The sequence below is a fragment of the Microcebus murinus genome, chromosome 14 (assembly GCF_040939455.1).
Source record: "Microcebus murinus isolate Inina chromosome 14, M.murinus_Inina_mat1.0, whole genome shotgun sequence".
Taxonomy (NCBI): Eukaryota; Metazoa; Chordata; class Mammalia; order Primates; family Cheirogaleidae; genus Microcebus; species Microcebus murinus.
This window is the reverse complement of record NC_134117.1, coordinates 54,222,115-54,250,031: the sequence shown is the minus strand read 5'-3', so window position 1 is coordinate 54,250,031 and position 27,917 is coordinate 54,222,115. Positions and strand designations below refer to the sequence as shown.

The window sequence follows — 27,917 nt, the reverse complement described above, 5'->3', positions numbered from 1 at the left end:
GGAGGATCACTTGAGGTTAGGAGTTTGAGACCAGCCTGAGCAACAGTGAGACTCTGTCTCTACCAAAACCAGAAAAAAGTGGTCAGTGTAGTCTAATATCCTTGCAACAAAGTATTATGAATGGTAGCTGTTATTTAACACTAGATCAGAGGACAGTGCTTCAACATAACAGCTCTGCTTTCAGTTTTGGGGTTTATTCTCGTTGCTTTTTTTTTCCCAATCGATTAAAGCCCCACCTGAGATATCATCTGAGGGGGTTGGGGCAGGATTCTGCTGGAGAATTAGTGCAGGGGATGGAAAGTGCCCTGGGGGGCGATGCAGGGCTGTGGGGGAGGGTCACCTCCTGGGACAGGGGTCTAGAGCACCCAGCAGGGGACTGGGGTTGGGCCCAGTGTCTGGGGCTGGGGCTGTCTGCATCCAAGGGGCTGTTTCTGTGTCTTCCCGGAGTGACAGATTCCTGGGATCCTGGCCTAGCCCCCAGCCTGGCCTTTGGACCAAGTCACACACAGAAGGCCCTCCAGGGTGTATGTGAGCAGGACAGGGTGTCCAGGGGCCCAGAGGAGGGTGGCCCTGGATGGCAGGTCCACGCTGGGGCCCCCACGGGCTCAGCAACTCCTCCTACCCTAGAGTCCTGGCCTGGAACTCTATAGGACCTGGGGGGGTGTTATTTACTCATTATTGCCCACCCTCCCCTGGTCTCTCAGAGGAGATGTGACTGTCTCTGTGGACAAGGCAGCCTGTTGTCTGTGACTTTATGATGTTGAAATCCATCCCTGCCATAATTATAAGCTGACATTTTTGAGGGCTTTCCGCATGCCAAGCTCTCTTCTAAGTGCTTGCCTACATTATCTCATTTAAATTTCACAATATTCGCAACCATAATGAAGAGTCATTATGGATGAGGAAACTGAGGCTGACAAAGGGGCAGCAGCAAGGCCCAGGCTGCCCGGCCAGCGAACGCAGAGCCGGGACTGGGATTCAGCTCAGGGGGACCTCAAAACTATGTTCTTACCATGGATCCCCCCAGACATTGGGGCCCTAAGCCTGTGGCTTCATGACGACCTCATTTTATGGACAGAGGCCGGAGGGGGCTGGCAGGGTCCAGGGGCTGAGAGGAGCCCTCCTGTCTGTTCATGTTCTCTCCACCTGCCCCTCCACCCTCTGGCCAAGAAGGCTGACCCCTTCCAGATGCCCACACGCCTTGACAGCAGAGGGACCTCTCAACATTCTTATTGGCCTCTCAGGTAAAAAAAAAAAAAAAAAAAAAAGTTAGGTGAAGTGCCTGGCGCACCACAAGTGTTCAGTAAATGTCACCTTTTATCGTGTTAACTTCTGCATGGGGCCGCTGATCTTCCATCCCCCGTGAAGGAGTCTCGGTAGGCGGTAGGAGCCCCACCTCCTTGGTGCCAGCTAGCAATCCCAGGGGGCTTCTGCGTGGCCAAGCCCCTCTTCCCACCTTTGGTAATTTCTCACTTCCCTGCCCATGGAGCTCCCACTCACCTCCTCCTTATTTCCTCATCCTCTCTTTGAAACATCCAGTCATCTCTGCACAAACCGAAGTTGAGTTCGGTCCACCCTGGACTCTTCCCTATTGCAACAGAACATTACTGATTAAAATCTGTTTTACCACTCTCACTAGGGTCTGCTTTTGTTTATCTTTGACAGAAGCTGCTGTGAGTTTGGATGAGACGCTTGGCCCATTGCTGGGCACATTCTTGCTCACGGACATCTCAGCCAGGTGTGCTATGATGTCCCAGGTGACAAGGTATTAGGACACTTTGGTCACCTGAGCATCCTGCCTGTCCCTGGACCAGCCACATCCTCCCCAGATGCTCAGGACCCCAGAGGTCCGGAGGCTGGCACCCAGGGCCTGCCCAGGAATGTATCAGTATCACTGCGGCTTCTGGTCCTCTGAGCTGGCTCACTACCTTTGTCTAGTCCCAGTCCTTCCTTTCAGGCCCCCAGGGAGTGAGTGGCCTTAGGGCTCTTCTGGCTGACGCTGAGGACCAGTGGGCATTCAGGACATTGAATTACAAATGGCTTTTGGCTGGGGTTAGAGGACAAGGCCAACACATTAATATGCAAATTAACCCCTGGGCGGATGGGTTGGGGACGTGGACGTGGAGGGAGTGCGCATGCGCACGTGTGCCTCCCTGCGCGCGTGCCCGAGTATTGAGATGAGCGAGACCAAGGAAAACAGGACTGGCCAGGCTTCTCCACACCTGAGCGTCACGTTTTGTAGGGGAAACTGGGGTTCATGTGTGACATCTGCTCCTCCCTCCCTGCTAAGACTCAGGCTCATACTCCGCTGCCCGGGAGGCGATGGTGCGCGGGCTCACTTCAAACCATAGCGTTTCAACTTAGTAGCTTCAGGATCTTGAGCAAGTTTACTTAACATCTCCCAACTCTGGTTTGCTCATCTGCACAATGGGAAAAGTCAACAGTCTACTTTGCAGAGTTGATGGGAGATTGCTTTATGTCAGGGCCTGAACATTACCTGGTACACAGTAGGTGTCAAATGATGGCCATCGTTATTATTTGGTTCTCGCCCCTGCCCTCAAAAATATCTTCTGTTGGCTCAGTTATTCCTCTTTGTTAAATTATTACCAAAACCAACGTGTATCAAAATATTGCTCTGTGTCCCATAAATATGTACAATTATTATGCGTCAACTAAAAATAAAAGGGGAAAAAAAACCAACACAAACAAATGATAATAATAATAAAGAAAACCCACCCAGGTATGCTTCTGCATTGGCCGGCTCCCTGGGGCGCTAACTCCCGGCCACACTTGACCTGCACAAGGTCTGAGTGAGCCGCTGGGGCTCCGGAGAAAGTCCAGGGGCAGGAAAGTGGGAGACGCCCCACTGGAGAGGGGAAGCGGTGAGCATGCACAGGAGGGTCCACGCCAGCTGCAGCTCAGGTCCTGAGTGGCCCAAGGGGCGTGGCACAGGGTGGGGGTGGACGGAAGGCATCCTCTGCTCCCAGCACTAGTGCAGGGACCATGAAATGGGCATTCAAACACATGACTGGAAGGAATTGAATTTGCAAAACCATTTCAGAACGCTATCTGGGCAGCATGTATGGAGAGATATTAAAATGTAGATATTCTTTGATACTAAAATCCATGATCAGAAATCTATCCCTGGAAAACAACAGAATATATGAAGGGAAACAAAAGACATGCAGATTGAGTTTTGCATAAAGAAGTTTATTTTATGCTAGTGAGAGCAACAAAAATTTGAAAGTAAACCTAATGCCCCACATTAATGAGTAGTTAAGTAAATGTGACACCTCTGATTTTGCCATAACAGATTCAGTCCTGACTAATAGAACACCCAAAATTATAACAACATGATAGAAATTTATGAAACATAAACTTCACATGAATAAAGTCCAGAGATAAGCCGTCCAAGGCTAGTGTGTCACCTCTGTGATCATCAGGGACTCAGGCTACTTCTGTGCATTTCTGATATCTGTAGTGAGTAGCTTTTACCTCATGCTCCAATGTGGCTGCTTGAGTCTAGCCATCGTGTCTGCATTCTAGCCATCATGAAGGAGGCAGAAACGAAGAAGAGTGCACATTCTCCTTTTATGAAATCACACCTGACATTTCCACTTACTTTTCACTGGTGGGACCTTAGCCATGTAGCTGCACCTAGCTGTAAGAGATGCCAGGAAAGACAAGACAAACCTTTGCTTCTGGCAGCCATGCATCCCTCAACAAAATTAGACATTGCAAAGAAAGCAAGGGAGAAATGGTATTGCCATACCATCCATCTGATGGAGTATTTTTAAATTTCATTTTAACTTTTTGTTATGGAAAATTACTAATGTATATAGAAGGAGAGGGAATAATTTAAAGAACTGCTTGTACCCATTACCCAGATTCAAAAATTATCAACTCACAAATGGTCAAGAAACATATGAAAAAAATGCTCAACATCACTAATCATCAAAGAAATGCAAATTAAAACCACAATGAGATACCATCTTACTCTAGTCAGAATGGTCACTTTTTTTTTTTTTTTTTTTTGAGACAGAGTCTCACTTTGTTGTCCAGGCTAGAGTGAGTGCCGTGGCGTCAGCCTAGCTCACAGCAACCTCAAACTCCTGGGCTCGAGTGATCCTTCTGCCTCAGCCTCCCGGGTAGCTGGGACTACAGGCATGCGCCACCATGCCCGGCTAATTTTTTTTTTATATATATATCAGTTGGCCAATTAATTTCTTTCTATTTATAGTAGAGACGGGGTCTCGCTCTTGCTCAGGCTGGTTTTGAACTCCTGACCTTGAGCAATCCGCCCGCCTCGGCCTCCCAAGAGCTAGGATTACAGGCGTGAGCCACAGCGCCCGGCCTAGAATGGTCACTTTTAAAAAGTCAAAAAGCTGGCCAGGAGCGGTGGCTCACGCCTGTAATCCTAGCACTCTGGGAGGCCCAGGCGGGCGGATTGCTCGAGGTCAGCAGTTCGAAACCAGCCTGAGCAAGAGCGAGACCCCGTCTCTACTATAAAGAGAAAGAAATCAATTGGCCAACTAATATATATAGAAAAAATTAGCCGGGCATGGTGGTGCATGCCTGTAGTCCCAGCTACTCGGGAGGCTGAGGCAGCAGGATTGCTTGAGCCCAGGAGTTTGAGGTTGCTGTGAGCTAGGCTGACGCCATGGTACTCACTCTAGCCTGGGCAACAAAGCAAGACTCTGTCTCAAAAAAAAAAAAAAAAAAAAAAAAAAAAAAGGGAAAAAGCAATAGATGTTGGCAAGGATGCAGAGAAAAGGGAATTCTTATACACTGTTGATGGGCATCTAAATTAGTACAACCTCTATGGAGAATGTTATGGAGATTTCTCAAAGTACTAAAAATAGATCTACTACTATTCAATCCAGCCATTCCACTACTGGGTATCTACCCAAAGGGAGAGAAATCATTATATGAAAATGATACCTACACTTATATGTTTATTGCAGCACTATTCACAATACCAAAGATATGGAGTAAACCTAGCTGTCCATCTACCGATGATTAGACAAAGAAAATGTGGTATATGTACACCATTGAATACTACTCAGCCATAAAAAGAATGAAATCATGTCTTTTGCAGCAACATGGATGGAAGTGGAGGCCTTTATCTGAAGCAAAATAATTCAGAAAACAGAAAATCGAATACTGCATGTTCTCACTTCTAAGAGGGAGCTCAATAATGAGTCCACATGGACAGAGAGAGTGGAATCATAGACCCTGGAGATTCAGAAGGGCGGGAGGGGGAAGGGAGAAATTACCTAAGGAGCACTACATATGCTAATCAGGTGATGGTTACACAAAAAGCCCAGACCTCACCACTATACAATATACGTATGTAACAAACCTGCACAGGTACCCCATGAATCTATTTAATAAAAGCTAACACCTATATCCCACCTAAAAATTTAACTATAATTTCTTAATATCATCAGAAATCAAATCAATGTTCAAATTTCTCCATTGTCACATAATTACGTTTATTGTTTGTTCAAACCAAGATCCAAACAAGGTCCATATAGTTCATTTCAATTAGGTTCAATTGATTCTATTTTTCCTTTTATGGCTTGTGCTTTTGGTGTTAAGTTTAGGAACCCTTTGACTATCCCTAGATTCAAAAGGGTTTCTTCTACATTTTTTTCTAAAAGTTTTAGAGTTTTATGTTTTACATGGAAGCCTGTGATCCATTTTGAGTTAATTTTTGTATAGGGTGTAAGGTGTAGGTTGAAGTTCATATTTTTGCCTATAGATGTTCAATTGCCCCAGCACCATGTGTTGAAAAGGCTACCTCCCTCCATGGAACTGCTTTTGTGCTTTTGTGAAAAATCAGTTGGGCATATTTGTATGGGTCTATTTTTGAGTCCTCTATTTTATTTCACTGATCTCTCTCTGTTTCTGTCCCTTCACCAATACCACACTGGAGCTATACAGGAACATCTAATATTGGGTAGGGTAATTCTTCCCACTGTACCCTTCTTTGGCAAGACTGTTTTAGCTATTCTAGGGCCTATGTCTTCGCATATAAATTTTAGGATAAGTTTGCCTATGATTTAAAAAACCATGCTGGGATTTTGATAGGAATTGCATTAAACTTACACATCAATTTGAGGAGCATTGACATCTTTGCTATGTTGAGTGTTAGTCGGACAGCCCCAGGCCCATGCATTCCTGCTGCTTAGACACAGGGTGGCTCCGACAAAGCGCCGTGGGCTGCATTCTGTCCGCCCCAAATTCATGTTGACGTCCTGACTCTCAGTGCCTCCGAATGTGACGTTATTTGGCAATAGAATCATTGCAGGTGTGATTAGTCAAGCTGAGGTCGTCTTAACCTCATCTTATGGTGTGTCCTTGGTCCAGTATGACAGGCGTCCTTATAAAGAGGGGCTGTTTGGAGGCAGACACACGTGCGGTGGAGGGAGAACACCGTGGGAAGACGCAGGCAGAGATCGGGTGCTGTGGCAGAAGCCAGGGCACCCCGAGACGCCAGCCAGCCACCGGGAGCCGGGGGAGGCCTGGACAGACTCCCCTGTAGAGCCCTCAGAAGGGGCCAACCTCGCTGGCACCCTGATCTCCGCCTTCCCACTTTCAGGACCGTGAGGCCATACATTTCTGTTGTTTAAGCCCCTCAGTGTCTGGCGCTTGGTTATGGCGGCCTTAGCAACCAATGCAGCAAGCTGTCTCACTTCTCTGTCTCAGTTTTCTTCTCTGCAAAATGAGGATAATAACAATACCTACCTACGGCAAAGATAGCAGTGGCCACCGTTCTATCTGCTACCCCACATTTCCCCACCCCCCCAGCAGTTGGGCAGGTGCCACGTGACCAGCATTGGCCGATGACCTGTGTGCTGAAGTGACATGAGCCACTTCTGGGGCCAACCATAAAAGAGCCAGCACGAGACCCTCCAGCTGTCCTTTCCTGTGCCTGGGCACCTTTCCTGAGCAGTCGGCTGAGCCACAAGATGGAAGCTGCCTGGGTCACTGGCTCAGGGCATGCAGGACAGTTGCCTCGGACGGTCCCATGGCCCCACACTGGCTTCGTGCATGAGAGACATCAACCTTTGTTGCATTAGGCCCTGAGACTTTGGGGATTCCTTGTTACCACAGCACAACGGAGCCCATGCTGACTAATACATGACTTCTAGGCTTGTTGTGAAGATTAAGATGGGTCAATCTGTATAAAGCAAGGTCATAAGAGCTCAGTAAGTGTCGGCTGTTTACCAGCTGGTGACTTTAGGCAGGATGCTTGACCTGTCTGAGACTCCGTTTCCTCATCTTCAAAATAGGATCACTGGCAGCATCTACTGTGGATGAAGTAAGGATTAAATAAGGTACTGCTTGTAAGTGCCTGGCGCAGGGGAGCATCCTCATCCTCCCCCGCCATCCTCACTGTGGCTGCCGGGGCAGTGTGCCTGCCTGCCTGCCTGCCTCCCGTTGCGCTCCTCTGAGCAGGGCTTGGCCAGCATCCACCGAGCCTCCCCTTCCTGCTGTGCGTGCACTGGGACCTGCTCTGCAGTGAGGTCATTGTTCCAAGCATCTGCTTTTGTTTTGTAAATCTTCCCACAGGTTTACAGCTGCCCTCTGCCAGGCCTTGGATGGAGGCAGGGCCCACACGGTCCCGGCTTGGCAGGATTTATGCCCATGCCGACCAGGGGTCAGCCCCTCCCGGAGCCAGCCTCCCCGGGCAGAGGACGAGGGCTCACAGGATCTTGGCTATTCGAAGGGTTAAGGCAAGCAGCTTTCTGTGTGCTCAGTCATAAGCAAGGCGAGACGTAGGGGAGCTCTGTGCCATGTGCAAGGAGAGGAACATTTCTCTTGGAACAAAGGAAAGAGGGAGAGGCGCTGGAGAGAAAATCAGAGTATTAAGATGCCATTTAACTAGCAAACTGAGAGCCAAGAGCTATAACCAAGCACTCATGCCTCAGAGCTCCGCTGGGACCAGGCGCGAAGCAGGGACAGGCAGAGATGGCCGCTGCAAAGCTGGACAGAGGCCAAGGCAGAGACAGGCATAAAGAGGGAATAGGAGTTAGAGAAGGCAGTGGTCGAGAGCAGCTGGAGTTGACACTGGAAGTTTGCGCTTACTTCCATAATGTACGCACCTGGTAGTTCTCGCCTTACCTGGCCTAGGAGGTGTGAGCCATGGTTCCCCTGGGAGCCCCTGTGTGCTTTGAAACAACAGCTGCCCGGACCCTACTCCAGACCCAGTGAACTTGTCTCTGAGGACTGGGATGGGTGATGCTTCTCAAAGTTGGACCCGCAACCAGCACCACCAGGGCACTTGTTAAAAAACTCTTGGTCCCCACCCCTGACCTATTGAACCAGAGAGTGTTGGGATGAGGCCCAGAAATCTGTGCTTTAATAAGCCCTCCAGGGAAGGCTGAGGAGCAGGGAAGTCTGAGAGCCAGTGGGAGATTTTAATGTGCGTCCAGAGTTGAAAACCACTGGACTTGTTTAGGGAGTTCTTTTTTTTAACAAGTAGGGAAAGGGTAGATCTCCATTTGATGGCTCTCTCTTCTCCACTGAGGTCTGGAGATGAGGAGGAGGACAGCTGGCCTTCTACTCCCTGGAGGGGGAAAGGGGATAATAACTTTCTCATTCTTTAAATGCTTTCTACATGCATAAGTAAGAACAAGACAAAAATGGTTGTCACGGTTAATACTCATGCCCACTCTGTTCTGCTACCGACACTGACCACGGGAGAGCCCCGCCCCTCACCTGCTCAGGGCAGCCTGGACAGCTCTACTGAGAGGCAAAGACGGACAGCACAGGGTCCCCTCGCTGTGTCGTACTGAGTTCCACCCAAGCCAAGTTCACACCCTGCAAATGTAAAGCCTTTTTCCTGGGGTTTTGGCACCTTCTTCACAATCTTGATCCTGGAGGAATTCATTTCTCATTTTTGGAGTCACAGAGTCATTGTGGGAAGTGGGTGGAGTGGGAACTTCTAGGAATCACGGCTTCCTTTCATTCACTTCTTTCTCTCGTTTTCAATCTTGTGTTCCCGTCAGCCTTTCCTGACTCCCTAGCCAGCAACAGTTACTCTGCTTTGCCTTGGGCCACCAGACTTTAAATCCCGCATTGGCGTTTTCGAGCAGAGGGCTGCGACAGCCTTCCAGATCGAATCAGCTACAGGACAGAGTCCGGCGGAAACCTGGGCTGGGAAGAGAGGAGTGTGTGTGTGTGTGTGTGTGTGTGTGTGTGTGTGTGTGTGTGTAACAACTACAGTATGTCCCTGAGTCTATTCTTTTCCCACATCTGGAGAAATCTGTGACTCACACAAGCTGCTCCTGCCCAGGGAGGAGCAACAAGAGAGGATAGAAACTGAGGGCAGGTGGACACGTCCAGAGGCTGCTGCCGGCCTCAGTGGGCATGTCTCTGTCCAGCCCACGATCTCGGTTTCTGAACACATCAGCCTCGCCTCGCCCCCCAGACACGCCCTGGTCCCCACTTGGTTATTAACCACCTTCCTCTTTCCCATCTGTCTCTCTGCCCCGCGGGGTTCCGGCTGGCAACACTGCAGGGTTTCTCCTTGACTTCTTCCTGGTCTGCTGGGCAAAGAGAGATGTCTTGGATTTATTAAAATCAGCCACATATTGGGGCCAGATGTCCCGCTGCAAGTGAAGCGGTCGGGACCGAAGTGGGGAAACAAAGTGAGACAACAAGGAGGCCCCAGCAATGAATGAGGGTCTCTTCCCAGACTTTGCTGAGAAATCCCTTTCTGTCCTATTTTGCTCTTGGGATAGGCTCTGCCCTGCCTCTCCTCCCAAATCAAACATTTGGTTATGCATTTCTGTACACTTCCGCGTCTCGCTCTGGGGCCAGGAGACTGGTGTTTGTTGGGCTGTTTCTTCCAAGACCTCTCGCCGCAGAGAGGGCACAGAGGAACGAACACCGGAGTCCGGCAAGTGTGGGCTGACGGCCTCACAGCAGGTTGGTGAGCGAGTGCCAACCCGGTGGGCAGGAGCTGGTGGGGACAGCTTTCGGTGAGGCTGGGTGGGCAGAGGATGTGGGCAAAGGGGCAGGCTTGTCACCTTCCTAATTGCAAAAATTATACTGGGAGGCCGAGGTGGGTGGATCGCTTGAGGTCAGGAGTTCGAAACCAGCCTGAGCAAGAGCGAGACCCCCGTCTCCACTAAAAATAGAAAGAAATTAATTGACCAACTAAAACTATACATAGAAAAAATTAGCTGGGCATAGTGGCGCATGCCTGTAGTCCCAGCTACTCGGGAGGCTGAGACAGGAGGATCGCTTGAGCCCAGGAGATAGAGGTTGCTGTGAGCTAGGCTGACGCCATGGCACTCTAGCTCAGGCAACAGAATGAGACTCTGTCTCTAAAAAAATAAAAAAAAAATTATATTAATAATAATAACAATAAGTAGTCATAGCAATAATGGTAATGGTAATGAATGCTGTGTGAGGCATCATGCTAGGAACTTTGTGTGTGTTGTGTTATCTCATTTAGAGCCTCCAACGCCACCACCTTCTGGCCCCAGCCAGGCTCTGTGGCTTTCTTATTATTCTCCGCATTTTGTTGAACTCAGGCAAGGAAAGGTCAAAACCATAAAATACAATCTACTGACATTTGGTTTATGTCTTTCAGGTCATTTCTCTGTGTGGATATGCTCACATTATAGATAATACTTCATTTTCCAAAAATGGAATCATAGGGTACTTTTGATTAGCCTACTTTTGTCATCTAATATGTCCTAAATATCTTTAGCTGTCATTTAAAAAGTCTTTATTTTATCAGATATCGACCACACAGCAAAAAGAAAAAAAAAAAAAAGTCTTTATTTTAATGGCTACAGAGAATCATAATTTATTTAACCAATCCCCCATTATTCAACACTTTGAGTTGTTTTCCAGTTTTTCACTCTTGTAAGCAATGTGTAATGTTTAATAACATTAAATCTTAGCATTCAGCCATAGTTACTTCCTTAGGATAAATTCCTACAGCTGGATTTACTGAATGAAAGGGCATGGAATGTGTTCAGGTGTTTGACATGTATCACCAAATCGTCCTTCAAAAGTCTCCCATCAGAGGAGTGGGTGTTTCCCCCACTTCACCAGCACTGGGTTTTACTATTGATTTTAAAAATCATTGCCAATTTTAGAGGTCATCGTTGTCTGGGTTTGGCTTTCTTTGATCTCTACTGAGCTTGAGCTTCATGCCTGTGTTTATTTTGGGCTGGTGTCTGGAGGGGAACAGGAGACACTTTGTCTAGGAACGTTTCGTGTGATGTGTCCCTGCCTTTGCACTGCATTGCTGGCATCAAAAGCCAAGTTCTAAGGACAGTCCCCTGGTGCCACTGCCGCCTTCAGGTCAGGATCTCATGAGCACTGTTCACAGAAGCAGACACATACCCAGGGATTGCCCAGGACCCCAGAAAACCAGGCTGATGAGTAAGTGCCTTTTGTTTGTCCTGTTACCAAAGAGAGGGACAAGGGTGCCAAGGGCCCTGAGCACTGGGGTGTCCCTACCATGGTGTGGCACAGCTGTTCTGGGGCCGAACTCTGGAAGTGGAAAACCCTGGGTTTGCAACCTGGCTCCACCCTCCTTCCACCTCCCCAGGTCTTATCAGTAAAATTCGGGGTGACCAAGCACCCGATTTCACAGGCTGGGTGGCCCATGAGATGAGAGAAAGCATGGAAGGTGCTGGGCACATTACTGTCATTCACTTCTGAGTGTCTGGAGGGTCTTGAGAGAGGTATTTTGAGTGAGAAACAATATTACAAATGTTCACTTGCTTGAAATGTTTATTACAGACACACAACCAATCTTGTGATTTCTGGGAAGAAAAACCATTAGAACTCCCCTTTTTACCCTCTTCATTTCCTCTGCCCAGGCTTAGTGTAAGAGCTAACACTTATAAGCACCTACTACATGCCAGGCCATTTACACATGTTACCTTGACTCAGTCCTTACAACAACCCCATGAGGCCGATACCATCCGCATCCCAGTTTTACAGATGAGGAAACTGCGGCAAAGACTGGTCGCACAGCGAGGAGGTGGGTAGAGCCAGGGCTGGAGACCCGGCAGGCAGGCTGCGGAGTCCGCACTCTTACCCTCCGCGCTACACAAAGGCCGATGCTTGCAAAGATGGCAGCATCTCTGTGCATTTTTTAAAAAATGCCCAAATCTCACTTCCATGCCACTTCCGCTTGCCCTCTACGAGGTCGTACGCGGCACTGCCCCAGCCACGCCAGCAGCTCCCACTCTTTCATGTCAGAGGTAAAATGCACTGCAGTGGAATTCCAGACCTCGGGAGCAGACTGATAAAACTCCCTCGGGGAGAACTGCTGCTGCGGATATGGCCTGAGCGATCCTGCAGGGCACGGGCGGAGCCCAGCTGCGGAGTCACACTTGCCCCAGCGAGGCCCAGACCACGCCAGACTGGACGGCCCCATCCGTCCTATGCAGGGAGGGGCTGACACAGGCACGGGGGCTGACCTCGGGTTTTATCGTTCCCTGATTGGGAACTTATTGGTGCAGATGATTATAAATGAGGCCACATTGAAATCGTTGATGAATTTCCTTTATTGGAAAGTACGAAAGTATGTAGTAGTGAGTCGTCCCTGGAAACTCTGACACGGGAGTCTGTGACCACGCAGACGCGGTGAGCTTCGGGAGCCAGGGACCCTGCTCTTCATTTCTGGGCCCCACAGCCTCAGGGATCTGGCACACGGCAGGCACAAGGTCAAAGACTGTCGGACTGAAAGGCCTCTGCTGCTTTCTATCTTGGCAAGTTCCTTAAACCTTTCTGAGCCTCCGTTTCCTTATCTGTGAAATGGGAAAATAATATCCACCCAGACAAGAGTAGTTCTGAGGTTCAGTAAGAGATAATGAGTAAGTGCTTGATTCACAGTGGGTGCTCGGGAAATGTTTAGTAGACGAAAGTGCCACCAAAAGATGGAGACATCCCAAATTTCCATCAGCAGATGACAAGATAAACAAAATGTGGTATATCCACACAGTGCAATGAATATGCCACAACACGGATATGTTGTATCTGCAATGTGCTTCAACATGGATGAACTTTGAGAACATTATGCTTGGTAAGAGAAGCCAATAACAAAAGATCACATATTGTGTGATTCTATTTATATGAAATGTCCAGATTACACACGATGGAAATAGGAGATTAGTGGTTACCAGGGGAGTGGGGGCTTTCTTTTGGGGTGATGAAAATGTTCTGGAACTATGTTTTGTGGTAGTGATGGTTGCATGTGGCAAATGTACTAAATGTCACTAATAGTAAATTTCATGTTATGCTTATTTTACCACAATAAAAGATGTTATTGCACATCATGGTGACTATAGTTAATAACATATTGTCTATAGTCAGTACTCAGTACAGTAACCTGCTGTATAGGTTTGTAGCCTGGGAGCAATCGGCTAAACCATGTAGCCTGGGTGTGTAGCAGGCTATAGCACCTAGGTCTGTGTAAGTACATTCTATGATGTTCACATAGTGACAACATTGCCTAACAATGCATTTCTCAGAACGTATCCCTATTGTTAAGTAATCGTAATTGTATTTGAAAATTGCTAGGAGAGTAGATTTTCAGTGTTCTCATCACAAAAAAAAATATGTGAAGTAATAATGCATATGTTAATTGACTTGATTTAGCCATTCCATAATGTATACATATACCCAAACATTATATTGTATACCATAAATATATACAATTTTTAATTTGTCACTTAACAATAAATTTAAAAAAATGAAAGTGCGGGCGCGCGGGTCAGTGTGGTCTTTGTGAGTTTCCGCCATGGCGTACCGTGGCCAGGGCCAGAAAGTGCAGAAGGTGATGGTGCAGCACATCAACCTCATCTTCAGATACTTACAAAATAGATCCCGGATTCAGGTGTGGCTCTATGAGCAAGTGAATATGCGGATAGAAGGCTGTATCATTGGTTTTGATGAGTATATGAACCTTGTATTAGATGATGCAGAAGAGATTCATTCCAAAACGAAGTCAAGAAAACAACTGGGTCAGATCATGCTAAAAGGAGATAATATTACTCTGCTACAAAGTGTCTCCAACTAGAAATGATCAATGAAGTGAGATATTGTTGAGATGGCAATACAGGTCTTTTAGGTATACTTGATAGGCTTATAGTTCTAAAACATTTGTTCATATTGTTTTGATTATCCTTATGTTATTTCAAAATGACAATAAATACTGCATGATTGTTTTTATTAAAAAAAAAATAAAAGTGCTTATATGAAGTGTTTCTTGAACTTCATCACCATTCATTCATTCATTCATTCATTCAATCAATCCCTGCTCTTGCTGGGTCGGGCATAGTGGTAGACACTGTGAATGCTGAAGGTCAAGGACTGAGGCTTAATCACCCCTTAAAGACAAAGAGAAAGGCAGTGGCACCTGGAAGTGTGATGTCAGGAGCATTTCCCTCCAATGGGCTGCTTGGATTCCCACTTCCACAGGCAAGTCTTGGCACAGCAACACGTGAGCCAGGAAGTGGTGGGCTCCGGCCCAGTGTGAACATGCCACTAGCCGGCCACCCAGACCCGGCAGGGCCAGGACCAGGAGGGAGCAGTGCCGCCCATCAACCAATGTTCTGAATGCACTGATGGACACCAGTGTCTTCCTGGTCCCCAAGTGTCATCTCTCCACTCACAGAGGCAGATGGCAGAGGGCCTCTTTTCCTGGGAGGGAAACTACTTAAGTCAACATCAAGTCGGGGGAAAGAGAATGTTGAAAAATAGAAGAGGGATTAATGAATACTTCCAGAAGAAAAGAGAAAACCAGCCTCTACTCATTCATCCAAACTCCGGGAGATGCTCTGTGGGGGATCTCAGGGTCCGACCCTGGAACCCCAGTTCTGGTTTTCGGTGTTTGTCCTGCAGGGGGCAGCCTGCCTGCCTGGGGCAGATGCTGGGGGACTCATTCTATTGGGCCCCCGGTTCTGTTATAAGCTCTTCTTGGGCCTCCATTCCAGACTTCAAAGTATGTGTGAATTCAGTGACTAAGAGAGAGACGTGTAAGATAAGGGCTAGCACAGGTGAAGGGCCCCAACCATCTTCAAGTGATGGTGACCACTGTTCATTCCAGGGTCACCAGGAACCATGCATGCTACATACATCACCCTGCCCTTCCTATTTGCCTTGTGCTACACATGAGCAACCCAAGGCTCAGAGAGGGCAAGTCACTGGTCAGGGTCACACAGCTAGGAAACATTGCTGCTATTTGAGCCTGGAGAAGAGCAGACTTGGGGTAGACTTTGAAAAGCTGGCACATGGGAAAGGGATCGGGCTTGCTCTGCATGAGGGAAACCTCTGGTTCTGGGCTTGTTTCATGGCACTCACGTGGTGTCTTAGTCCCTCTGTGCCGTTATAACAAAATACCACAGACTGGGTAATCGATCAACAATAGAAACGTATTTCTCACAGTTCTGGAGGCAGGGAAGTCCAAGATCAAGGTGCTGCAGGTTTGGCATCTGGTGAGGGCTGCTCTCTGCTTCCAAGATGGTGCTTGATTGCTGCTTCCTCTGGAAGCTATGAGCGCTGAGTCCTCACACGGTGGACGGGCAAACGGGGGTGATCGCTAGTTCCCTGCAGCCTTTTGTATTTATTTATTTATTTCAGACAGGGTCTTGCTTTGTTGCCCAGGCTACAGTATAATGGCGTCATTATAGCTCACTGCCCACTGAAACTTCTGGGCTCATGTGATCCTTCTGCCCCAGCCTCCTGAGTAACTGGGACTACAGGCATGTGCCACCATGCCCGGCTAATTTTTCTATTTTTTTTATAGAGACAAAGTCTTGCTATGTTGCTCAGCCTGGTCACAAACTTTTGGCCTTAAGCAATCCTCCCACTTTAGCCTCCCACAGTGCTAGGATTACAGATGTGAGCCCTTAATATTTATTTCTAGCTCTTAACATATATTAATAGCTTTTCTATTAGCCTTGTACATATTTCATTCATTGTGATATAGTAGAAAGTGTCAATTTGAGAGTTGGAAACTGATTAGTTTCTAGCTCCCTGCAGCCTTTTTATAAAATCGATAATCCCATTCATGGAGGCTCCATCCTCAGGATTTAATCATCTCCGAAAGACACCACCACCTCTTAATGGTATCGCATCGGCGGTTAGGTTTTGACACGTGAATTTGGGGGAATGTTCAGACCACAGCACCCAGCCTGTGGGGTCTTAACAGATCAAGGGGAGAGACTGAAGGCCAAGGACAGAACAGAGGGATCCTAGGCCTGGGGTTTCTGTGAGGCTGAGTGGCATGGATCCACTTTCCCATACTGTTGGTCATTTCAGCTCTCTGTGCCTCACTCATCTCATCCATAAAATGGGAAACAATTGATCAGGCCACACCACTCTGCCTCATGCTGCCTTTCAACTGCCCCCTGTAGCCCTTAGGAATAAGCCTAACCCCTTCCTCTTAGCACAGCTGAGAGGCTTCTGCATATTCATCTCCTCAATCGCCTCAGACACAGCAAACGGCTCCTTGGTCCCCAAACTCCCTGCGTCCCCTTCATTTTCCAGGCCTTTGCGTATGCTGTGTCCTGTCACTCTGTTGCATTTTCCTGGGTGGGAGAGAATGGGGCAGCAGTTGGGCTCAGGCACTGGGCATTGCCATACTGAGCCCAGCAAGAGCGTGCCCAAGTCACCCGTGTGCCCCACAGGTGAGCATGCCCCACCATGTGCAGTGGGGCAGAAGAAGGTTGAAACCTTTCCAGGGGGTGGCTCTGGCATGGACCGGATGCAGGCCTGGCCCTGTCCACCCTCCAGGTGGGCTAAAGCACCTGTGTCTTCCTTACTACTCATTCTGGCCACCTGCTCAGGTGGGCAGGGGAAGCCCAGGTGGGCGCGGCAGCAAGGGGGTAGCATTGTCGGGAGAGCCAGCCTAGACCCCAGCATTCCACTGGGGTTGAAATCTCAGATGTCTGCAGTAGCTAGGGAGATGTCACAGTGACTGGCATGGCAGCTGTGGCCCCTTGGCCTGCCACTTCCTCAGTTTGGATAGACGTGGGTTCGCAGAGAAGACAGCTTGTTGGAAGTAAAACATCCGTGCATGTGCTGTGATCAATGGCAATGGGCACACTGCCTGGGTGCTGGGGAGGCCCAGGGGACAGGGCACCCCACCCTCCTCCCCTTAGAGGGAGTGAGAGCACCTGGGGCATGGATGCTGTCAGGCCCTGCCCCTTCCTCACACCTCACTTCTCACCCTGCTGTGGAAACTTCCAGCTACCCAGAGTTCTGCAGTGCTGTCCTGCTGTGCCCCGGACCAATTCTCCCCAAGGGCAGGTTTGTGTGGGGATACCCCAGGCTCCCTTGGCTCAGCCCTCGGCTGGGCAATTCCAAGGCACAGGCTGCACACCGGGCCCGAGGGGTTCTGCTCTGATCCCCCCAGCTAGCATCTGGCTTAACACCGCACCCATTGCTGAATGCTCCCAGGTCCCCTCCTCCCTTGCCAGCTGTCTGCAGCCCCCAGATAAACCATTTTGCTCCCAAACCTCATCCCCATGTCAGTTTCTGGTGTAACACAAACCAAGACACTGGATTTTTAAGAGAAATCAGAAATATGATTTTTATATAAAATTCCTCATGTTTAAGTATTGGCCTCTAATGCCAATTGTTAAGAACAAAAACAAACACTGTGTGGACCACACATCCATGGGACAAATGTGGCCCATGGCCAGTGGTGTGCAGGGCTGCGTGTGTACCTGGGTTTGTTGGCCTGGTCTGACAGTCCCCTAAATTCTTGGGCAGCGTGGCTGTGGCTGTCTTCCTCCCCTGCACTGGCATCAGATTGCACCCTTATTGTCACCGTTCCTCCTTTCCTTCCTCTCTTTCCTCTCCCTCCTTCCCCTCCGTCCTTCCTTCTTCCCTCCAATCAATTTTTTAGGGCAGATATCCCCCTCCCTGCTGGGCCTTTACTACTGCTTCTTCTTCCAATAAACCGTGCAACCGCGGTCAGCAAAGGTTTTACTAGCTACTAGGGGATCACACCTCCAGGAAACCTATTAACTGTCGGTAACCTTTGTCCAGCTGTTGCAGAAATGGCTCCTTTAAGAACTATCCCAAACTCCTGTATCTCAGAAAAATAGTGTCCCATGGTGTCCATGCCTGGCCTGGTTCTCCACGGTCCTCCCTCTCTGTGGGGGTCACCCCATCTTTCAGGTAATGCCACGGAAGCCCCACAGGTGTGGGCTGAGTTGAGGGAACCAAGGGCCAAGGAGGCTTTGTGACAGTAGCATTGATACCTGGGGCCTTGGACTCCCACCCACAGTGGCCCTGAGGTTGCTGCAACCCCTGAAGGCATCTCTTGCTCCCAGCCTACAGCTCTGTGAGAATGTCACGAAGGTGGGATGGTCCCTTAGACCCGACCTGGACCTTTTCTCCCCAGTCACCTCACCCACCACCTTCTTGCCCGCTTCCTATGGCTTTTTACACACCTGCAGCTGCAGGCTGCTGGTAGCTACAGACTCTTCTGTAGAATGTCAGAGTCTTGAAAATATTGTTGTTTGGCAAAAAAAAAAAAAAATGCAAAAACCAAACAAACAAGAAAACCCACACACACAGAAAGGTTATCATGATAAAGGAATGCAACTCACAAACGTGGTTCTCTCTACAGCAAATCCTCAACGCTGTGTCCGTCCCTCAGAGGAAAGCAGGCCCACTCAAAGCCTTTAATATGCTACTGTGTCACACTGTGACTTTGCAAGAGCAATCCTGTGACCACAATTCCTCCAAACATACTTGGGGACGCACTGCCAGGCTCCAGGGCTGGACATCTAGCTGCACAGAGTCCCAGCTCCCAGGTCCCTACTGACCAAACTGCTCCCCAGGTAGGTTCCAGCTGTCACTCTCAGAGATCCCTCCCAGGGCTGGGTAAATTGGGGCGTAGGAGAGGAAGATTCAGGATCCCAAAGGGGTCTGAGAATGGGGGACGGGGAGGAAACTGGGTGGTGGGTGGGCGGGGAGGTGTCTAGCTTCTCGGCTCTGCGATTAGGGCAATTTGTTTGTCCAGGGGGTCATTTGTGGTAGGAAACACAGCCTGGAAATTGAACTAACTATATCCAGTCCCCAGAGCAGGCAGGGGAGACAGCAACAGCATCTGCCTGCAGTTGGGGCTTCTATTCTGGTTGGGATGACATGGTCTAGACTCAAATATTTTAGGAGATGGGAAGGAAGTGGTTTGAGGTTCTAAACCTGGGCTGGGTGAAATGGCAGAGACACAGGTGTGAGGTTGGGGGGAGGCATCCTATTCCCACGCATCATGCCTCACCGTGTCATCAAACCCCCAAACTCGAAACATTATCCCCTCATCGCTCAGCTCTGCTCTGCTGCTGCCCACTGCTGCTGTTCCTGCCTCCACCGTCCCCCGAGACCCACAAAGCCCCCCCAGCTCTGGCTTCCTGTGTGCCCAGTGAACACTCTCCCTTCTCCCCCATGTAGCTCTTAGGAGACAAGAGGGGCTAAAATCTAACTTGAGCTAAAGTTGTTATGACTGATAGACCAATGTAATTGCAATTTGAAGACTCCATTAAATCTCTTAGCTGAAAGGTCCTTAGCAATCGCTTCCAGTGGTTTTTGAGATTTTGCTGAAGGCCAAACACAACTTAAGCACGATCTCAACCTGCAAGGCAGAGCAATGCAGGCCTCCCTTGGCTGCCTGCCCTTTCAGCCTGACTTTTACATTCCTAAAGGGGTTTTTTGGAACAAGGGTTGTAAACCACTGATTACACCCTTCATTCTAAAAGCAAACTGGGGCCCAGATAAAGTGAATTATTCCAGGTCATACGGCCAGATAATGCAAAGCTGAGCCTTGTCCCAGGTCTCCTGACTGCTGACCTACTGCTCCTGTCCCTGACCCATGACACCTGGGCACTTCCTCTCTCACCCCTCATTCCTGCGGCTGGCTCCTCCAAGCACAGCCCCCACCAGCCTCTTAACATAAAGAACATTCTTCATGCCCCACACTTCATGCTGGAAGTCACCTCTTTCCTGCTGCTGTTAATTTTTTTCCTGTTAATTTTTATGACCCCATTGCTACTGAGAGCAAATGCAAAAGAAAAGCGGAGACACAGGGCAGATTTTGCTTATTGCATGTTTTCATTTTTAATTAAATAAGTCAAGTAAGCCATCAGGCGATGGGTTCACATTCTATTCCGCAAAGCAGACCCTGACCGCCGGCAGAGGCCAGCTCCCTGAAGGGCAGCCCTAGCGTTTCCAGGAGACGGCAGATTGTCTGTGGCCACGGCAAGGACATCTGGGATGACGACGGCAAGGGGGGCTGGGGGCACCCTGTGGGGAAGCCAGAGGCTGAGCAGAATGAGCTACACACTACACATGCACGCGTGCGGACACATGTATGTACCACAGCCAAGTGTGCCATGAGAGGGGTGTCTTGTAGCATGTGGCCATGAAACAGGATACAGGGCCAAGGTCTTGGCAAAAATGCAGCATGTGCAGGATCCAGGAGGGAGCAGGGGATCCAGGCGAACTTGGACGAGAATATACAGATGAGATGGAGACTTCGGGGGGTGGGGGGGCCTAGCTCAAGCCCGTGTTGGAGGAAGCAGCCTACAGGGGCATTCTACTCCTCACATAAAGTGCCTGGCCTACAACGTGAGCTAGGCCCGTGAAGATGGCGCCATGTCTGCATCTTTGGGAATACGTGACAAATTTGTCCCCCCGTGGGGATGCAAAAGGACACAAGACCAAGAGGATCTTGAAGCTCTTAAGTGTGAAGTTGCCAATTCTGCTCTGCGCTTTTGAGGTAAAGAGTGGCTCCTGCTACTTCTGACACCGCGAGCAGCTGAGGGGTGGCATGGCTGCACTCAGCAACCCCTCAGCGCAGGAGCCCGCCACCCCAGCCTCTGGCGGGAGCCCCCAGGCTGAGGGTCCTGGCAGATGTGGAGTAAACTCATCATGAAACATTTCTTTTCTGTCACTTCCTTATTTATTTTCAAGTGTGTGTGTCATACGCAGGGACAAAGGCTAGAATTTGCTTACGTGCCTCAGCCCCCGGGGAGTAAGCTGAGCTTGGGCATGCTACAGAGCTGCACGGCCGGGCTCCTCTTTCCCTTTCCTGGGGACTTGGGGGTCGTGCCCTGCACTGACTGCTCCCCAGGGTGTTCGCCCACTCCACGGTTTACGGGCAGGCAGCGGGGCCATGGCCTTCGTGTATTAGACACTGCCCTGTCTCTCCAAGGCCTGGGACGCTCTGAACCACCTGCCCAGGCTGCAGCGAAGAGCTCATCGGCGAGAAGGGGAATGAGTACTCTCGTTGCTGCGTGGGCCTCTTGTGCTGGGGAAGCTGGTGGCCGGCGAAGGGGAGGCCTCGCTGTTCCCACCGTCTCCTGGTCGGTGGGCTCTGGGGACGGGAAGGCTCCCGGTGGGGCCAGCTGGAACGCAGCAGCAACCGGGGCTGGCCGCTGACCCCGGCTGGACCACCTGCTCCATCCATGCTGAAAACCCCAAACACATGACTCCGACCACGTCCACAGAGAGTGAAGCCAGCAGGTACCCCCATGCTGTCCTTCCCCAAACCCCGAGGGCTCCCAGAGCATCACTGAGCCCCAGGGGGATCCGTTTCAAGGCAATACCCATCCACTTACGTCGTGCCCTGTCTCAGACCCCCTGGGCAAAGGTAACACAACAGAAAGGGACCAGGGTTGTAGCTTTAAATCCACAAGAGGGAAACCAAAGATTTTCCTCGAACAATGTCCTGGGGCTGCCATGATGCTGGTTCACTCCCCTCTTGTATTCCGAATTTTCTTTGGGTGTCCTTGTGTTCATGGTGTGTGTCTGAATGGTTTTCTGTTCTTTTGTCTTTCTTGATTTGGGTACCGCTTTGAGTCCCTGCAAATAATAAGGTATTTTCTGTCTCTTTTCTCAAAATAAATAAATTAAGTCAACTTGCAACGTGCACATTGTCAATGTCCTGAGAAGTCCGAAAGGTCCGTTCTCAGTACCGTCCTCACAGAGCCGAGACATGGCCTTGACCCCAGAAGCACAGGAAGGGAGGATGAAGACGGCTGCCCCCACATCAAGAGGGCCCCTAGGAAGAGCCCCGGGTGGAGGTGGCTGGCCCCCAGCCCCAGTGTGGAACTGAGGAGGGAGCAGGGTGGAGACTAGGGAAGAATGGCCAGCACTTCTGGGCCTGCCAGAAACACATCCTGGCCCGACTCTGCCCCACGGTCGTGTTTTCAGAACTGGTGTCCCTTTGAACTCCAAATTAGAACCATCTCCCTGCACAACTTATTCTTGGACTGTAAAATCAAGAGTGGAGACCTCCTTGAATGACTCAAGTCCCTGGCAATACAGACCCTGCAGCTCAAATACACTGACTCTACCAAATCCCACAAGATGGCTCCTGTCCCCAAACAGTGGCTTCATGCCAGGACACAGGCTTCCCTTCCCCACAGCAATGCCAGCTGGACTCAGATCCTGTACTTCCCTGTTGTCCGTATTACTCAAACCAATATCGTCCCTGCGGGTTTGATAATGGGTTGTATCTGACAAAGAGGTTGTCCAGGAAATCAGAAACAGAGCAGAGCAGCCCATGGTGAAGCTCCCTGCAAGCTCCAAGGCAGTACTGAGTTCTGCTTCCGGCGTGGGGTGGGAGCGGGGAAGGGCTTCCACTTTGGAGATACTCACTGCTTAGTCATAAGACCCCTGGCTCTACAGAAAACCTGTCAGGGCCCAGGAGGGATTTTCAAATCTATCCCCTTCTCAGGGAGGGGGTAAGGGTCACCATTTATACTCCTTCTGGATACTCAGCAAGAACACTGGTAGTTTCTGAGATTCATTCCATATGGGGTTCAAACAGAAAAGCCCGTGGGACACTGTGGGCTGCCATGTGGCCACCTAGGCTCCATCCTTCTTGGGGAAGTCTCCTTCTCCTATCCTTTCCCTCTGCCAGGAGCCAAGTGCTCCCTGCTGGCTTCCCCAGCCCCCCTCCAGCCCTCCAGCCCAGACTGCTTCAGGGCCACAGTCCTGCAGAAACAAAACCAAAAACGGAACCACAAAATAAGACACTAAGCCATAAATAACCTAAAATCCCTAAATAAAACACCCAGCCCATCCCGAGTTGAGCAATACTCTTCCCAGAGCCCCAAGGGAGGAATTCCAGATACTGGATGTAACCATGGTGACCAACTGGCTGACCTCTGTCCACGACGGAGAAGCAGGCTTCTCAGGGGAGGGGCACATCCTGATGGGACTTCTCCCCCAAGAGCACTCTACTTTCTTCTTGGCTCTAGTCCAGTGGACGCCTGGCTGGAAATAGTAGGACCATGAGCTGCTTTTTGTCTCCAGGGACCACAGCTGCTTCTGCCAGTCAGGCCCCAGGCAACCTTCAAATATGGACACGGTTCTCAGGGAGCCAGCTGAGCTGGACACGCCTTTGGCCACACCACTTCTAAACAACCCGCCTGCCAGCCGTGAGGACGTGGAGGGTGGGTCAGAGGAGGTAGCCACTAGAATCCAAGGTGGGCGGGGCTTTGGACTCGCAGTTCTGAATCCGTTCAGTCCCAAACCTGGGCAGGGAGCCGTGTGATTGCCCCCACTGTGTTTCCTTCCTCTGCCTCTCTAATAGTCCTAACAATGCAATTAAAGGCTTCTCTTTAGATGTGTGATACAGATAAACCCTGTGGGCCTACACAACGGGAAAGCGTGTCTGTATGTGTGTGCTCGTGTGTGTGCTTTTACGTGCGCTTCTGTGTGTGTGGTCTGCTCGTAATGGGTGTCTTTATATTCGCGTGTGTGCTGCTCTACACAGGGCCGATAGCCATCAGTAACCAGAACAGCTGCCCCATTTATGAAGTTCTGCACTGGCAGGCAAACAGCCACTGTCACCGTATAAGCCTCAAATGCCACCCCTGGTACCCTGTGCTGTCCCAGCATCTCCCCAAGGGCCCACCCAGACAGACTTCCCCATTATCCAGAAAAGAAAGGTTTGCAACGGTGGGGGGGGGGGGCTGGAGGAGGGGGCGACTGGGACTGGCCAGTGCCTACACCCCTCCTGGTTGTTAAATATGTGGACTCTGGCCCACAGAGTCTCCAGTCATTGATGTGTGTTTCACGTGTGTTTGCGTGTGTGAGAGAAAGAGAGAGAGAGAGAGGCTTGTCAATAGGCCCCAGCCGGTCTGGGCCTGCCCAGGAGGCTATAGCCCCTCAGGTCTGGGTGTGACGCCCCACAAAGGGCCCAGGCACTGTCCTGTTCTCAGAGGGAAACCCCAGGGCCTGTGGCCGTGGCGGGGACGCTAGCTGGCTGGGGGCCTACTGCTACAGCGAGGGTCTGCCTGCTCACCGGGCAGCGTCCCGCCCGCCCTGAGCTTGGGCCGCATCTCACCGCTGGCCTGGGTGTGAGGAAGGCAGGGCGGGCCTTTCACCAGGAGGGGTACCCGGGGCTCCAGGCCCCCTACGTGACCCAGAAGGTGCCCCGTTCCTCCAGCAGGCTGACAGAGCGGTTGGTAAGGGAGGCGGCATCCCGCGCCAGTTTGTAGCCGAAGAGGCGCATGGCGGGCCCGCAGGCGGCCTGCACCACCTGGGCCAGCTTGAAGGGCATGCTGAAGCGCCACTTCTCGAACTGCTCCGAGGAGTTCTTCTGGGTGGAGTAGATGCCGCTGCTGTCGCGGGCCGCCTGGGTGTTCTTCTGGATCCAGTCCTCCACCTGCGGGGTCAGGGGGATGCCCGCGAAGCGGTACATCTCCCGGGCCTTCTGCAGGGGCCTGCGCGCCACGTCCTCGTAGCGCACCAGCATGTAGCGGCCCCGGAGCCAGGCGGGCTGCCGCAGGCCCAGCTCTGCCGACAGGCGGATGCTCTCGCAGTTGCCCCGCAGCCGCTGCACCTCCTCCTCTCTCAGCCGGTCCTCCCCCTCCGCGAGCCACTTCTTCCAGGTCTCGTACTTGCCGGCGAAGGCCACGATGCGGGAGGCCAGCACGGCCCGGGGGTCGCGCACCAGCTGGATGACGCGCAGGTCCAGCCGCGGGTCCTCGGCCAGCGGCTGCAGGAACTCCAGCTGCCGGATGCGCACGGCCTTGAGGGCCATGTGCTCCTTGCGGCGGCAGGCCTCGGCGGCCAGCGTCACGTTGAGGGGGCCGCAGCGCCGGTTCTTGCAGTGGTACTTCTCGAAGACCTTCTTGACGAAGGGCGTGCAGACCGGGTCCTCGCAGAGGGAGCGGCTGGAGCCCCGGCGGAACATGAACTGGGTCAGGTGGTCCTCGGGCAGGGGCGTGATGAAGTGCTCCAGGACGTACAGGTCGCACAGGAAGAGCTGCTTGAGCACGTCGCGGTACACCAGCGCCGAGCCCGCGGCGCTGGCGCCTCCCGGCTCGAAGGACACCGTGCGCTCGATGTGCCACAGCGGCTCGAAGAGGTAGAAGATGTTGCCCTGCTGGTTGAAGAACTCGCCCACGAACGAGGAGCCCGTGCGGGTGGTGGCCATGAGGAGCACGTGGCGCCGGGGAGGGCCAGGTCGGCGCTGCTCGGCCTCGGCCTCCTCTTCTTCCTCCACGCCCAGCTGCAGGCTGAGGTTGCGGAGGCGGCTCTGCAGCTGGGAAAAGGCGGAGTCGAGCTCGCTCAGGGACAAGAGCGACGCGTTCTCAGCCAAGCCCAGGGCTGGGTCGGTGCTGTTGGCATCTGCCAGGGTTTGGGGGATCTGCCTCAGCTTGTCGGAGACCCTGTGAGGACAAAGGAAGACCATGGTCAGTGGCTGATGGGGGACCCCATCTCCTGTGCAGCTCTCAGGAGTCTTCCAAGCCAACCACCCAAAGCCTGTCTTAGTTGGGTTTCCCCAAAAGCAGACTCTGAGACTAGGAGCTGAGTGCAAGTAGCTTATCTGGGACACGATCGCAGGAAAAACTGGGTGGGGGAGTGAGGCAGGGGAGGAAAAGTCCATGGGGGTGTGCTGCTGTAGAGTGGGGTACCCCTGGGGCACATGAGGCTCAATCTGGGAGGGGGGACTCTGGGAGACATTTACTCCCTGGTACTCCTGGCTTGCCAGCCTGCAGGTGCAGAGAAAGCGCTCAGGTGTGCAGTTGTAGGGGCTTACAGTAGGATGCAGTAGGCATCAACTAGGACAGCTGATGCCAAGTGACCCAGGTGGGGTGTTGACAGTGTCTGCTACACAACCCGATCTAGGCTGATGCTTCGCCTGACTTACCCATCCTGGCCAATGCTTTCTTGCAGGGCTTGTGCCTGGGAGGAGAACAGGTCTGAGAAATCTTTCTGTCCCTAACAGGCCCACTGCACACAGTGGTACACAGCCCACCCAAGAGCGGGTGGGGACATTCACAGAGTAGCCTATTTGAGGGACACTTCCCTGGAGTTGAGCAATACACAACACAGGAGGCTGTGTGGGGAAGCCCCGCCCACCAGTGTATCCTGCCTGTCCATGGGCTCATTCTCACACATGACGTCAAGGCTTGTACAGAGGGTGTGCTGCTGACACAAGGCATCATTCTAGGCCAGGAAGCAAATTAATAGTAATAGCCACAGCCAGTAAATAATGGCACTGGGCTAAATGCTTTTATGTCTTCTTATTTAATCCTTATATAACAAGGCAGGTCCTACCATTAACTGCATTTTATAGAAGAGGAATTGAAGACTCAGAAATGTGAAGTATTGGTATTATCAGTGTTTTCTTAACCTTTTCTTTTCTCTTACACCTGCCATCCCTCCCAAACTGGGCATTGAGTTCATCTTTGAACTGGTCGTTCCTTTAGTTGCTAATTTAGTGCTTTTCTTATAGAACCCCTTATTTATTTATTTATTTATTTATTTATTTAGAGACAGGGCTTGGGGGCAGTGGCACCATAGAGACTCTACGCAGCTTCCAAACTCCTTGGCTCAAGCGATCCTCCTGCCTCAGCCTCCCAAGTAGCTGGGACTAGAGATTCACACCATCATGCCTAGCTATTTAAAAAAAATTTTTTTTTTTAAGAGACAGAGGGGGTCTTGCTATGTTGCCCAGGCTGGTTTTGTACTCCTGGGCTCAAGCAATCCTCCTGCCTCAGCCTCCCAAAGTGCTAAGATTATAGGTGTGAGACACTGCACCTGGCTAGACCCCCTTCTTAATGAGCAATATGCCTCCTTGTGTTATGAAATCTTTCTCATAATGCATTAGAAATTTTTTTACAGATTAGTAAAAATGCTTTCCTGTTTTCATGTTACTTTATTCAAAGCTAATAAGTGCTCTCCTTAGTTTCCTAGTAACTAGGTGTAAAAATCATGTGTTGATTTACAGTTCTAAAAATACTTTAGATATTCTTAAATGATAAGCCTTCTTAATGTCACTGTCTTGCTAGATTACTTGTCACTTATCACTTGACTAAGACTAACCATCTTTACCTCACCCACATGGATACACTTTCTGTTGTTGCTTTGCCTAATAATGTTCCTTTGGGTCCGTGAGGTTCTGTACACTGTGCTAGCACTAATGATGTTCTGTACAACTTTTTTTTTTTTTGAGACAGAGTCTTGCTCTGTTGCCTGGGCGAGAGTGCAGTGGCGTGATCACAGCTCACTGCAACCTCAAACTCCTGGGCTCGAGTGATTGTCCTGCCTCAGCCTCTTGAGTAGCTGGGACTACAGGTGTGCACCACCACACCTGGCTTATTTTTCTGTTTTTTGTAGAGATGGGGGTCTCACTCTTGCTCAGGCTGGTCTTGAATTCCTGAGCTCAAGCAATCCTCCCACCTTGGCCTCCCAGAGTGCTGGTATTACAGGCGTGAGCCACTGCACCCGGCCAGATGTTCTGAACAACTTAACTCACTGGTTACTCACAGAATACAATGTTGGACCTTTCAACCAATAGAACAAAAGTTTTTAAGTTGACAGTTGCAGAATTGTCGTGTTTTTACATTGATCTTTTGCTAATGCAATTAGCAGTATGTTTGCATGTATGACTTAATAAA

General features: G+C 50.5%; 3 protein-coding genes across 3 annotated transcripts in view; 2 read left to right on the top strand and 1 right to left on the bottom strand.

Moving 5' to 3' along the window:
* Positions 1-27,917, top strand: part of PSAP (prosaposin) — a 367,269-nt gene that overhangs the window by 192,690 nt on the left and 146,662 nt on the right. The window lies entirely within an intron of this gene.
* LOC105870345 (small nuclear ribonucleoprotein E-like) lies at positions 13,752-14,131 on the top strand. The gene has a single exon (XM_076010383.1). The coding sequence runs from the start codon at positions 13,784-13,786 to the stop codon at positions 14,060-14,062; it is 279 nt and encodes a 92-aa protein (XP_075866498.1). The 5' UTR covers positions 13,752-13,783; the 3' UTR covers positions 14,063-14,131.
* Positions 21,602-27,917, bottom strand: part of CHST3 (carbohydrate sulfotransferase 3) — a 45,738-nt gene continuing 39,422 nt past the window's right edge. The window contains exon 3 of the mRNA XM_012762560.3: positions 21,602-25,682. Coding sequence (XP_012618014.2) covers positions 24,422-25,682 — 1,261 coding nt within the window. The 3' untranslated portion in view covers positions 21,602-24,421. The remainder of the gene's footprint in view (positions 25,683-27,917) is intronic.